General features: G+C 42.6%; 1 protein-coding gene across 2 annotated transcripts; it reads left to right on the forward strand.

The window, feature by feature from the left end:
• Nucleotides 1-650: 650 nt before the first annotated feature.
• LOC143027198 (clotting factor G beta subunit-like) lies at nt 651-12,410 on the forward strand. Of its 2 annotated transcripts, XM_076188372.1 has the most exons (10): nt 689-794; nt 6,937-6,958; nt 6,992-7,215; nt 7,369-7,413; nt 8,403-8,659; nt 9,065-9,168; nt 9,990-10,155; nt 10,521-10,617; nt 11,288-11,460; nt 12,032-12,410. In XM_076188372.1, the coding sequence occupies exons 1-10, from the start codon at nt 725-727 to the stop codon at nt 12,191-12,193; spliced, it is 1,320 nt and encodes a 439-aa protein (XP_076044487.1). In that variant the 5' UTR covers nt 689-724; the 3' UTR covers nt 12,194-12,410. The 2 variants fall into 2 exon arrangements, with proteins under 2 accessions (XP_076044486.1, XP_076044487.1); XM_076188371.1 differs by having other exon boundaries at nt 651-794; nt 6,937-7,215.
• The last annotated feature ends 358 nt before the right edge of the window (nt 12,411-12,768 follow it).

Genomic DNA, 12,768 nt, shown 5'->3' on the forward strand with positions numbered 1-12,768 from the left:
AAAGTAAACACCCCTGTCTGACTCCTCTATTCTTTTTTTCTTTCTTCCTTTTTTTTCAACCACTTTTGTCATATTCAATCTTCACGGAAGCTCTTTGGTCCCAGTATAGGTTTTGACGTCATTTCTATCTAATCCAATATCTTTCATAATCTCCACCATCGCTTTATGTCTCACTGTGTCGTCAAAGCACGTCTAAAAGTTTTTTCTCTTGCCATTCTCAAAGCAAATATTGCGTTGACCGTTCCTTTACCCTCACTGAATTCATATTGCTTTTCCTACATATTTCCACTCATATTTCAGCTTTCCTGAGAGTTCTGTCTTTCTTAATATCTTTGCATGTCCCGCCTCTTCCTTCAGTATATTGGATCAGTCCATTCCTTCTCCCAGTATATATCTTATCTTATGTCGTTACAAAGTGCTGTTGTATATTGCTCCCATCCATGTCTTTCATTATTGAACTCTTTAGTTGTCTGTTCCCACTTATTTCTCTTATTTTCTCAAACAAGAGAGAGTTATATCATTTGCAGTCGCACAAGGATGAAAATTCAAATCAAACAATCTTTTTGCATCATGATCACAAACTTCCTATTGTCTCCAGGCTCTCCACGCAGCTTTCAGCGCACGTCGTCGATCTCCCGCGCATGCGCGAGCGTCTCTGCGTTGTTTATAAATGGAACCGGTCGTCTAGTGCATACGTCAGATTCCGTCAGACACAGTAAGAAGGATGAGGCAAAAGTGGAACGTCCTGCTGTTGGTAGTCCTGCTTGGGTGCTGCGGAGTGGTCCTAGGCCAAGGTAAGTAAACATTGCGGAACGAGTTGATGTCTATCTCCTCCTATCAGGTACAGCTGTACCCAAGATTGGACCTGACGTCACGCCAACCAAATTTGGGAGAGACCGGTGCGAGGTCACAGACGCGTTTATAAGGTTAAAGGAATTTGTTGTTTTCTTAATTTTCCGAAGGAAAGTGATTGGTGCCCCTGCTTGCCGTCCCGCTAGACGTAGTGACGCTGTCGGTCGACTGAGTATTGTACTCCAATTACAACTTCCGGGCTAAAGCAGTGATTCTCGATTCTCCGTCATTTTACCTTTCGACTTAACAATTCACCCCGTTGCTGTCCTACACGATAACGATGGCCAAGATAAAGGCACAGAAAAACAGGATAATAGAGACAAACCTCTTTACCACTGAGGTTGTGCACAACTTTGATCACGAAAGAAAACGCACAACTTTGATCACGAAAGAAAACGCATCTCCCACTCGTGCATGTTACAGGTGGCCAGGGTGGTGGTAACAGCATAACATAAACGAGGAACTACATCTAAATGCTTAGGTTTATGTAACCCCGACAGTGTGTGTACTTTAGATGAAGAATTTTACCCCCTGAGTGAGAAATACTAGTGAGGGAAATCGATGTTAGTGAGTAAGAACTCGCGTATAGTGCTCTCCACTTCCAAGTACTACAGTGGATGATGGCTTCCAGCAAGGTGTGGGCTGTCGGCATACTGCGTGTATGGGTGTGTGTGTGTGGGGGGGGGTGAGGTAGGGAGAGGTGAACACCTTTTGGGTCGTCCATTCATGACGAAGACGACTCGCTCGAACCGTAAGTGTCCGGTGTATAGAGATACACTCGCTGCGGATGTGGGGCCAGCTGGACAGCACCGTTTGTTCCATTTCCATCTTCCCCTGCCGCCCAGTCGCTCGTTTCCTCTTGTCACTCACTCTCCCTCTCTCTCTCTCTCTCTCCCTCTCTCTCTCCCTCTCTCTCTCCCTCTCTCTCTCCCTCTCTCTCTCCCTCTCTCTCTCCCTCTCTCTCCCCCTCTCTCTCCCCCTCTCTTTCCCCCTCTCTCTCTCCCTCTCTCTCCCCCTCTCTCTCCCCCTCTCTCTCTCTCTCTCTCTCTCTCTCTCCCCCTCTCTCTCCCCCTCTCTCTCTCCCCCTCTCTCTCTCTCTCTCTCTCTCTCTCTCTCTCTCTCTCTCTCTCTCTCTCTCTCTCTCTCTCTCTCTCTCTCTCTCTCTCTCTCTCTCTCTCTCTCTCTCTCTCTCTCTCTCTCTCTCTCTCTCTCTCTCTCTCTCTCTCTCTCTCTCTCTCTCTCTCTCTCTCTCTCTCTCTCTCTCTCTCTCTCTCTCTCTCTCTCTCTCTCCCTCACTATTTCTCCCTCACTATTTCTCCTACGATTTCTCTCTCGTTTTCTTTTTCTCTCCCTATCTCTCTCTTTAACTCTCTCGCACTATTTTTCGTTATTTTCTCTCCAGTTTCTCTCTCTCGCTCTTTCTCTCGATTTCTTTCCCTCTCTCCACCTATCTCTTTCTCTCTCTTTCATACTATTTTTTTCTGTTTCTCTCTCTCCTTCCCTTATAGCAATTTTCTCTCTATCTTGATTCTTATTATAACTTTTTATTTTCCTTTTCTTTTCCCCTGTCTTTCTTTCCTCTTTTATTTTCTCTTCTTTTCTTGCTTTTTCATTTGTTTCTCTTTATCTTTCTCTTTCTTCTACTTTTTCTTCTCTTTTCTTTTCCATTTTCATCTTTTCCCCTCTACTCAATTTTTCTTTTATTGTTTTTCTTTTCTTTTTTCCTTTTGCATTTCTACTTGCCTTTTCTTTTTCATTTTCTTTTTCTTTTTTCCTTTTCCTTTTAGTTTTCCTTAACTTGTAGAATTTGTACTCTACATTGTAATGGGAGTAAGCATCACAATTTATCCCGGTAGATGGCTCCACTGTACCATCAGTCGTAGTAAACACACAATGGTGTCATATGAAAATTGGACAGTTGAGCGTTTAAAAGTTGAATTGGCAACAAGAGGAGCACTTGTCTTAGGGAGGAAAGAGAATTTGATAGAAAGGTAAGATATCGTACTTACTGTCAACACGGTATCAAGTAACAATAGTCCTTTGTTATTGTGTAAATATCCATCTTATTGGTCGGAGTGTTCACCTTAACGTCTAACGAAGCAAACAAATCTTGTACTCTAATACCACGGTCTGCCATAATACTGTCCCCAGATTCAAACATATGTCCTTGTATTAAACAAGATCTTTCGATTATCTGTCTATCAGATGCGCTGCCACCGTAGCTATCACTCACATAAGTAATTAGTCCACCTAGAGTGCAACCGATCATTGTCTTCAATGTGCTGCGATTTTTACAAGTCAAAAAAGTTGCACTTTGTGCATTAACATTACTGGGTTTTTGAATCGGCAACTCTGTTGCATCCAAAATTACTCTTGTTGATGGAAAATGTTTTTTTGAAGTTCACTGGCATTAAGTCCTACACTGTGTTTTTTTCTGGCCAAAAATTGATTTCTTGGAGTTGGAAGAACATGAAATTAATCCATACATTCACAACTTTTGACGCATAAGTTTGACTGATTCTGAATAAAATAGATAATTCAACTTGATTATAGTTAAAACAACTGATCTTCCGCTAATAATAAATCGTAGTCCATTCCATCAAGATTGACAGCTGGACCAAGCAAGGAGAATATTAAGGAAAAATGTGCAAAGTCATTAAATCCTGTATAATACTGAATGCCCTCATTGTCATTTTTAACCAGGAAGATAGAGAATCTAGCATTCATAGAATTTAGTATCTCACACTGGATACCGTGGTCCTGGACCGATTTCTCTCCGTCAGCGTCACTTTGTAGAATCTCATTTTCCCTTTCAGCTGACACTACCTCTTCGTTGCCAACATCTTGAATATCTGGTTCATTTTGAAATAAACGTCTCATAGCTACCCTTTCTGCTCTTTCTGCATTTAATGTTGAGGTGAACGTGGATGGTGTTGTATCAAAATAAAAATAAAAAAAAATAGATGGAACCGCACCAGGTTTCAGCCTCATACGAGAACCTGAAATTAAATCAAAGAAAATTTTATTTCTTTGTTTATCTGGAAGCAATAGAGTAATGTTAGGGTAAGTGGTAAGGTCAGGGTTTGAATTTGGGAGTCATAAAAGAACTTTGAAAAAAAAAGTAGCTGTATTTTACGTAAGTGACATCACAATCAAAGTGTGTTAGAAAACCTACGTAATTGTAGACATCCTAATTTAAATAGTAAACCTTTGAAATCATAATTACCTTCCTGAGAATATATACAATGACAGGTACATGGGTTAAAAGATAATGGCTGCTCCCCATAACAAAATTCTTACTACTACACACACTTGCCATGATGACACAGCATGGGGAACAAGTTGTCTTGCTAAATTGTTAAAAAAGAATAGTGCCTGCTATTTTTCTTTATATATAAATGACAACAAAGTTGAATAACACTTACCTAAAGGACCAGTAGGCATGTACCCATCTGTTGTAAAATATTTTTCACATACAACACTGTATTTCCTTGGAATCCACGGCTTATTTGTACCTGGTTTAAGGCGTTTTATCGCTATTCTCCACTTCATATTCATCTCATCTGACGGAAACTTGTGCCCACCCTTATGTGCTCAACACAGTGGAACAGAGCAATGCTACGGCATTTTATAGTTAGTTTTATCACGTTTGGAAACAAGACTGTAAAACAGGAAGTGAACTTCACGACTCATCATACAGTGCTGCCATCTGGTGAGGTAATGCGTGCTTACTCCCATTGGTGGTGACTGAAACTCAGGCCGAGTTTTTGGCCTTAATGCTCCACCTTTAGGATCGGTTCTGGTTTAACTACTACCTACAGGGCAAGCCCTCAGGTAAGCTCGGACATTTTGCCAGACATATATTACACATATATACAAAAGGTTGCCAATTTGTGAAAAGAATGTTGTTGCCATATGAGGAGCATTTGGAAGTTGGATCTCTTCGGTCGAGGCGTCGGCCGATCGGTCACAGGTAGCTGACCTGAGACACAGCTGGCCTTTTGTTTAGTGGAGTTCTTGAGCTGAGACACCGAGAGAATATTTTGTTATCAAAAGGTTGTAGTCAAGAGAGGTCGGTTAGCTTGGTCATAGAAGTCCCTAGGGAGATTCGAAGCTTTCGTCAAAACCACATCTTGTAGCATATTGTGCGTGCGTTCATGCGCGTGCACGCCACTATCGAAGGAAGACACAGCTACGATGATGCGCAAGTCATTGAAGTGTTGTATATGTTGACTATAACAAACTCTTCCTTTAATATTTTATCTTTCTACCGTTTCCTTTTACTTTTCTTTCCTTTCATTTTCCTCTCTCTCTCTCTCTCTCTCTCTCTCTCTCTCTCTCTCTCTCTCTCTCTCTCTCTCTCTCTCTCTCTCTCTCTCTCTCTCTCTCTCTCTCTCTCTCTCTCTCTTTCTTCGTACTGTTGGAATACGCCCGGGTCTCTAACTGATTTATCGTGAACCAAGAGATGGAATGAAAGAGAAAACGAAACGATTCTTTCCTTCAAACTACCTTCCCTTCCGGGTAGGACTCTCCCCTCTATCGTAGGTGACGTCGGGTGTTGCTTTCTTCAGTCCAACCGAAAAAACGGTCGTCACTGCAGGATGCCCTACCGAAGGAAAGAATTTGTAAGCTAGGACGAAGGAGATACGATTCTTTGTGTTATGCATCTCTATCGCTCAAAGTAAAAGAAAAATGCAAAATACTTCGTATTCCAAAATACAGTACACAATTTCACAAACAGAACATTGAGTGGCAAATCCCAAATGTTTAGCATCATGAGATATGCAAGATTCATCTGTTTCTGTGGTGATCCGAGGTCCACAAAGTCTAACAACATTCAGTGAGACCCTAGCCTTACCAGACCAAATGTTACCCCAGGATATTCCATCTGAAGTGTTGTCGTCACCATTGTCAATATCCTCACGATTGTCAGCAGTATCACCACAATTGCCATTAGTATCATCACCAGTCATTATTGTTATTATTGGGAGGCAGAATGAACAAATTTGAATGTGTTCGATAAAGTGTTTGAGAAGGAATGTTGGGGTTTCGAGAATGGACAGAGTGATAGTTGAAGAGGAGAGAGTGGGTGGAAAGGGAGATCGCAAATAAGATTGATGGAAGAATGACAAAATGGTTTAGACACATGGAAAAATGATGAGAGACTAGCAAAAGGAATATGGAAGAAAAAGGTGGATGGAGTGGACATGAAAGACCAAAAATAAGATGATGGATGGGGTGAAAGGGAGAAGGCAACAGATAGGTGTGAGTGGAAGATAGTTGTAAATGGGTAATTAATTGTTACGTCTCCACGGGATATCTCCTCGTCTCTTTTATTTGCGCATGCTGGGACGAGGAGAGAAGGTCCCCATGTAAATGAAACTGTGGGGGTAAACCAGATTAGGCCGTCGGTCTTTGCTGTGGATGTGCTGTGCCTTGCTGGATTGCTTCTGACCCAGTCAGTGGGGTGGGGGTAGGGGGTGTCCCCTCATCCATGAGGACCGAAGGTGGACGCCGGATGATTGAGAATCGGATTGACGGTCGGAGTATGCCTTGGCTGGCTAAGAGGAAGAGCCCCTTTAGTATAGATGTATTGTCATCATTACTGATTGTTACCCTTGGTGTCATTGCTTGTATCATTTACTATATCTATTATGGATGCTCGCTGGCCGAACAGATTAGATCGTCGCCTCTTCCGGCGGAGATCGAGATGGCGGCAGTTCGAACCTTCTACCTCCGAGTTGGACCAAGGGAATTGTTCACTAAATTCCACACTATGAAACCAGGTGTTAGGGGCACTATTCTAGCCTCCTGATAGAAGTTTAAAACGTTAAACCGAATCACTTTCTATCATGTTTTATCATTATTGTTATTATTATTGTCTATCATTGTTACTTTGTTACAATTATTTTGTTACCATTATCATTCTATTGTTACCAATATTATTGTTATTGTTAGAATCACAACATGGGACGTTCGGAAACGTAAGCATTTCCTCCTGGGATATAAAACCCAGCTTCATTGGTTGTGGGAAGCAGGCTGAGGTAAGAACTCCGAAAATAATTTCGACGTCTCCTTCGGTAGGTTCTTTCCTGCCCACAAACATCCGACCCGTTCGCCCGGTCCCTTTCGACTTTACCCGACCCGTTCGCCCGGTCCCTTTCGACTTTACCCGGCCCGTGAGACCGAACCTGTTCTTCCCGACTCCGCCCCCGAGCTCGTCCTGTACGCTTCGTGGGACTTCCGTCAGAGGAACCTGCACGCTCATCAACGAATGTACCTTCGTCGTGCAGAACATCCGCAAGGTCTTCCCAACCATCTGCCGATTTGAAGGACGACAGCTCTACGTATGCTGTCCTTCAGGTAAGTTTCGAGGAGCTCCCCCGAGTCTCAGGTTCAATATATAAACCCCGGACGGAACAGTGACGATTTAGATCATGGAAATGACTGCTTACGGTCAAAGAACTACATTCTATCCCTGCCATATGAATTTTTAATCGTTCGTTTTCTCTCTAGGCTCCTCCAGTGTCACCGATGTGTCGCCGCCCTCCGTCAGCTTCAGTAAGTATAAGAGTTCGAGAACACCTTACCCATGGTTCGCTTCCACCAATCAAAGGCAGGATTAGGTACAATTTGTGACATCATGTCGCTGAGAGTTGGGCTCCTGTAACTACGTTTCTTAAAAAGACAACTCAGTTCAAAGATCCACTTAAAACAATACAATTTTTCTCATTTATGAAAATTACCCTTCAGTCTTTATCATGAATGCAAACGGTTGGTTAATCTCGCTGTAAAGCCTACGAATAGTGTCAAATATGAAGGATAAGTGAAAGCCAGTTATTTGTGGTCCACACATGAAAAGGTGGAATAACACTAGAGTATTTTCTTCATCCCTGCTGCGGTCTTGGGTCACAGCGGGTTCTCGATTTATTGATGAAGATTTGATGGAGGACTTCGAAGTGCTCTAATGACTGAACTGCATTGTACCGGAGGGAATACGTGCCCTTGACGCAAACTTAAACTGAAAAAATTAACTGAAACTACAAATGAGGACGTAGGTTTTACTACGATGCGAAGAGCAACAACATTGCCCATTGCATACAGATAGATCTCTTTATTGGGTATCTCCAAGATTTTTGAGTCTCCATAATTAATTATGAAAACTTACGAAAGCTACAGAATTTCGTGTGTGTTTTTTTTAGGGACAATTGCATATGACAGTTGCACCTCCGACACATGGAGGGAGGTGTGGTGGAAGGAGTTGTGAACAACCATTGTGATGCATTTGCCCTAGTTCTATAAACGGTGCTTTCCTCAGAAAGTAAGCGATTGTTTTCTTACAAAGAAACAAGAAAAGATAGAATTGCTATCACACCATGGGCCAGGTTTGTCTGCGCCAAGAGGGAAGTGACAAAGATTCCAACAAAGGAGATGGAGGGAGGGAGGGAGGGAGGGAGACATAAACTGGAAGCGAGGGACATGAATACGAGAATAGCTCACAAGAGGATGAAGAGAATGTTTATTCCTTTATATTCTTTTCGTTGTTGCAGCTTGTGGCACAACGCTCCAGAACCCCATCACCTTCGAATTTCATCGGCGCTTCGTCGAATCAACGCTTGCAAGACCCGACTTCCGATCTGCAGTCGCCAAGGAGTTTGGCAGAGAGCCCGACCTCGGTCCTCTATCCCCTTCATCAGTCGTCTCTCGTGTGGCGCGGCGGGCGGACCTCAGCTCTCTTCCCCGGGATTTCAATGAGATAGCGGTGGTTAATGGAATTCCATCAATAAAGAACTCTTGGCCCTGGATGGTGAGTTGAAATATGTATTCTAATGTGTTTATGTTGCCAAAGGGAAAGAGAGAGACACAAATGTGGAAAAAAAATGGGCGAAATCGACAACCAGACAAATTTACCCTCATTCATCTGTTTATTCGTTTACTTGTTTATTAATTCATTACTTACTCATTGACCTGTTATTTGATTGGTTTGAGATTATTTTCATTTCCAAGGTTTCTCTTGTCTTCCCACTTCCTTTCGGTTCGTTCTCAGTACCAGTGGTGAAAGTGTTTCAGTCCCAATGTGCCTTCGCAACCCCTTGCATGCCGCGCGGCATTTTTCCTTTTCATGTTACCTGACTTCAGGTCTTCATGTATGTGTAGCTGCGCGCGTGCATGTTACTTTGTTCTGCTGACCCGTTCTTTGGGGCCGTTCCAGGCACTGCTGGGGGAGGAGAACAATCCGAGGGCGCCCTGGTTCTGCGACGGGGTCCTCATCAACGAGCAGTGGGTGTTGACGGCGGCGCACTGCATCACTGTAAAGTAAGTTTTCATTGTTTGGCAAATAAAAGCTCAGAGCTAATTGTTCTCGGACTTTTAAGGCAAGGTTGTGGGTGGCAACAGTTGGAAGGCAGCGGCCGGGTAGGAAGTTCATCCACCTCTGGATTGCCTTTTTAACGATGTCTGGTGTAAACAGAAACCTTTGAGACGAAAACGTAAAATAGATTTACTAAAAGCCAGTGCGGAGTGGCTGCAGCTGTAAAACTTAATGTTGCCAGATTAATTTTTCTTTGGTCTATGGTACGCTGCCATGACACACCCTGCTATAGTAGAACCACAATGTAAAGCTCTTTCTTTCTCTCCTACAGTCTAAGAATACTTTTGAAAGGTTTTATCATTGTCACTCTGAAACAACTGGCCATGGTTAGCAAATTGTTTTATTCTGATCTGGAGTAAATTAATGTCTTCGTATATAGAATGCTCAAGGATAAACCATACTGCTTGACTGTCCTCAGAATTGAGAACTACGGATCAATAAAGGAACAATCGCGACCAATGCCCCCAGGAATTAACTTAGCTTGTTTCTTTTTGAGAGGCAGTTATCTCCCTATCCTAACATTGTGTGGCTTGGAAGAGGAAGACTCCTCTGATACAGAAAAGTGTTACCCAAGTTCATTGATTACCATGTTCATGGATTTCAAAGGACATTCAAATATTAGCTAAAATAATTCAGTATTGTCTTTCGGATATTATTCAAAGCCATCTTCACCCGTCGTGTAGGTATCCAATGAAATTGTTAACCCTTTCATCAAGACAATGTTATGCTAAAAGAAAAAAAAATGATCGTTTTGGTGTTTTCTTAGGGTTCCGCATGTGGTACGGCTGGGTGAACACAACCTTTCCAGCACGCATGAATCCAATCACCGAGACTACTACGTGAAGAACTTCGTCTTCCACCCAGATTATGACCACAGACATGTCTACCATGACCTCGCTCTTATCCAACTGAAACAGAGGGTCTCTATCACAGTAAGTCGCCCACTTTCCTTCGTTTCAGATAACCAACTAATTCAAAATTAAGGTTGTGGGTATTCTTTCTTGGTCTTAGCAATGCCAAGGAAAACGAGACGGCCCGCTTAGAACTTACAGAATTCAACATATCAAAATGGAGTTTTGCGTCCTAATCTAGATCATCCTGTAGCTACCTCTCTCGGATGCTAGAAGTTTACTCTGCGACTCTAAACACATTCAAGAGAAGAGTTGTATTAGAAATTGATGTGACTTTTTACTGGATGAACAAAGAATCAATCTTATTACACGACTTTCGTAATGTATGAAGAATATATAACTTCTATTGTCCATCTAAGTGCTTGATATGTCCCCTGGATTTTCAGGGTTCGATTCGTCCCGTGTGTCTGCCCTGGGGAAGGCATCCTCTTCCTGCAACCGGGTCCCTTCTCACACTCACAGGATGGGGAGGAACCTATTATAGTAAGTGTTGATTTCAGGAGACCAAAGAGAAGATCAAATCAGCTCTTCTTCCTTGTCAAAAATACACGTCTACAATCAATTAGCCAGAGGCAAATATACTATTTTCGAACATCCTTATGATGGGTCTTTTGACAAAACAAAAATCACCTTTCCATGCTCTAGACACTAACAAACGACTTATCTCCTTCCCCACTGTTGTAGTTAGCTCAGACTTCTGTTCCCTATTATCAGTCATCCTCAACAAACCATAGAGCTGACAACTACGAACTGTCGTCAATGATATCTTCCGAAACCTTGTTAGAAATATATATTTTAACGACCTTAACTGAAAAAACTCTTTGTAAGGTGTTACGTCCTTCCCAACTTCTTGTTTTTGTTAGGTCTTAAGTAAACTTTGCATTTTATAAATTCTCTGGTAGTTCTAGATGACCAAAATATCTTAACTTGATCATTCCTTTCGTATTTCGACAATATCTTGCAGCTCACTTTTGCATGACTGTCTATAAATATTTGGGCATTTTACTACTTTTGTCCCAAACCGGAAGCCTGGCCCTTCCCTGCTCCACTATACCTTTCACGCCTGTCTCCTTTTCCTTTTAGCCGTCCCAAAGAGTGGCTGCATGCCCACCCGTCTGTCCCTTTTATCTATTTATTTGCCGTTCTCTTACAGACGGCCCCATGAGCGCTGTTCTTCAGGAGGCTTCCCTGTATCTCCTCCCAGCGAGTAAATGTGTCGCAGGCTACTCCACACTTACCGACTACCCTCAGAAGTACCCCAGGGGTGTCACTTCGGACCTTCTTTGTATTGGGGACACGGATGGCCAAGGCCAAGACGCCTGCCAGGTAATAATTCCTTTACTCGTGGTCACCCAGAGGGTAGACGATTGCGGATACCCAATCCTGACCCGTGATATATTAGAGTTCCGGAAAGTAGCATTTGTTGTAGTTTTGTTAATACTTTTGTTTGCACAATATACTTTTAATCGTCATGGAACTACTGTATAAATAGAATATTCGATAACCATATATATTGTTTCCCAAAAATCAAAAGTACCAAATTCCTGTTAAGGTCTAAATATCGTACCGTGAAGTACGTGCAATTTCTCATTTCCTTGGATCCCGTGCTGGATTTGGAATGGTAGCCTTACTAGATGAGAGCTCGGAACTCTTGTTCAGATTTATTTGTAATGTTGTAACTTTAAATGCACCACACATCCATCCCCTTTCTTAAGGAGAACGCATTATAATGAGGCTTTCACGCTCTGACTGTAGCACATGCCAAAATGAATATAGTACTGTATATATGTATGTATTTAACTTCTCGCCTAGTGATGCAACAAACGAGTATTCAGAATATATGAAAGCAGAAGTAATTTGTTTTGCGATGATGACGTGTTTTGGTCTCCCCATCCAGGGCGATTCCGGTGGTCCGGTGATGCACAGGAGAAATAACAAGTACTACCTATCCGGAATCGTGTCCCTGGGCTACGGATGCGGAAAACCGGAGTTCCCCGGAATCTACGCCTCTGTTCACCACTCCCCGGACCTCGCCTGGATTAAGCGCATTGCCTTCTGAAGGAGGATAATGAACTGATGCGGACGGGATAGTTGTGGTGGGGGCAGAGGGGTGGGGGGCAGGCAGCCCATGGACCTGGGCATGGTAAGACCTTCATACTGTTGGGCATTGCCATATAAATACAAGGCTAATAGATTCTGTCAGTTCCTATTATTACTAGTTTATTATTCTTTCGTATGGCGGTGTACTTTATTGAATTAAATTCAGTTTTATTGAATTTTTGTTTATTATCTTTACCTACCTTTAATCTAAACATTCCTTTTCAACTTTCTCAGTCACCCACGTACATGTTTACTTGTTCTACATCCTGACAATGATCTCTCATGGTTTCGTCCACCCTACCTCCAAACATTGTTTTGTGCTACCCCTTGGTTTTTCTCCTAGCACCGCAGATTTGTACATTTTTAGAGGCTTTTATTTCAATGCATTCCCTGTGTTACGGCGAGGGGAGAATTCTGCCACCGTGATTCCCATGCAATTCGTAAAATGCGACAAGCTGGGACGGAGTGGTAGGACTAGGGATCTTGTTCTCTGTATGTTCATCCTATGAGAACTTAGGCATGAGAGGGCCTGGG

This window comes from Oratosquilla oratoria, chromosome 7, assembly GCF_046742065.1.
Source record: "Oratosquilla oratoria isolate Oo_2021 chromosome 7, ASM4674206v1, whole genome shotgun sequence".
NCBI classification, from domain to species: Eukaryota; Metazoa; Arthropoda; class Malacostraca; order Stomatopoda; family Squillidae; genus Oratosquilla; species Oratosquilla oratoria.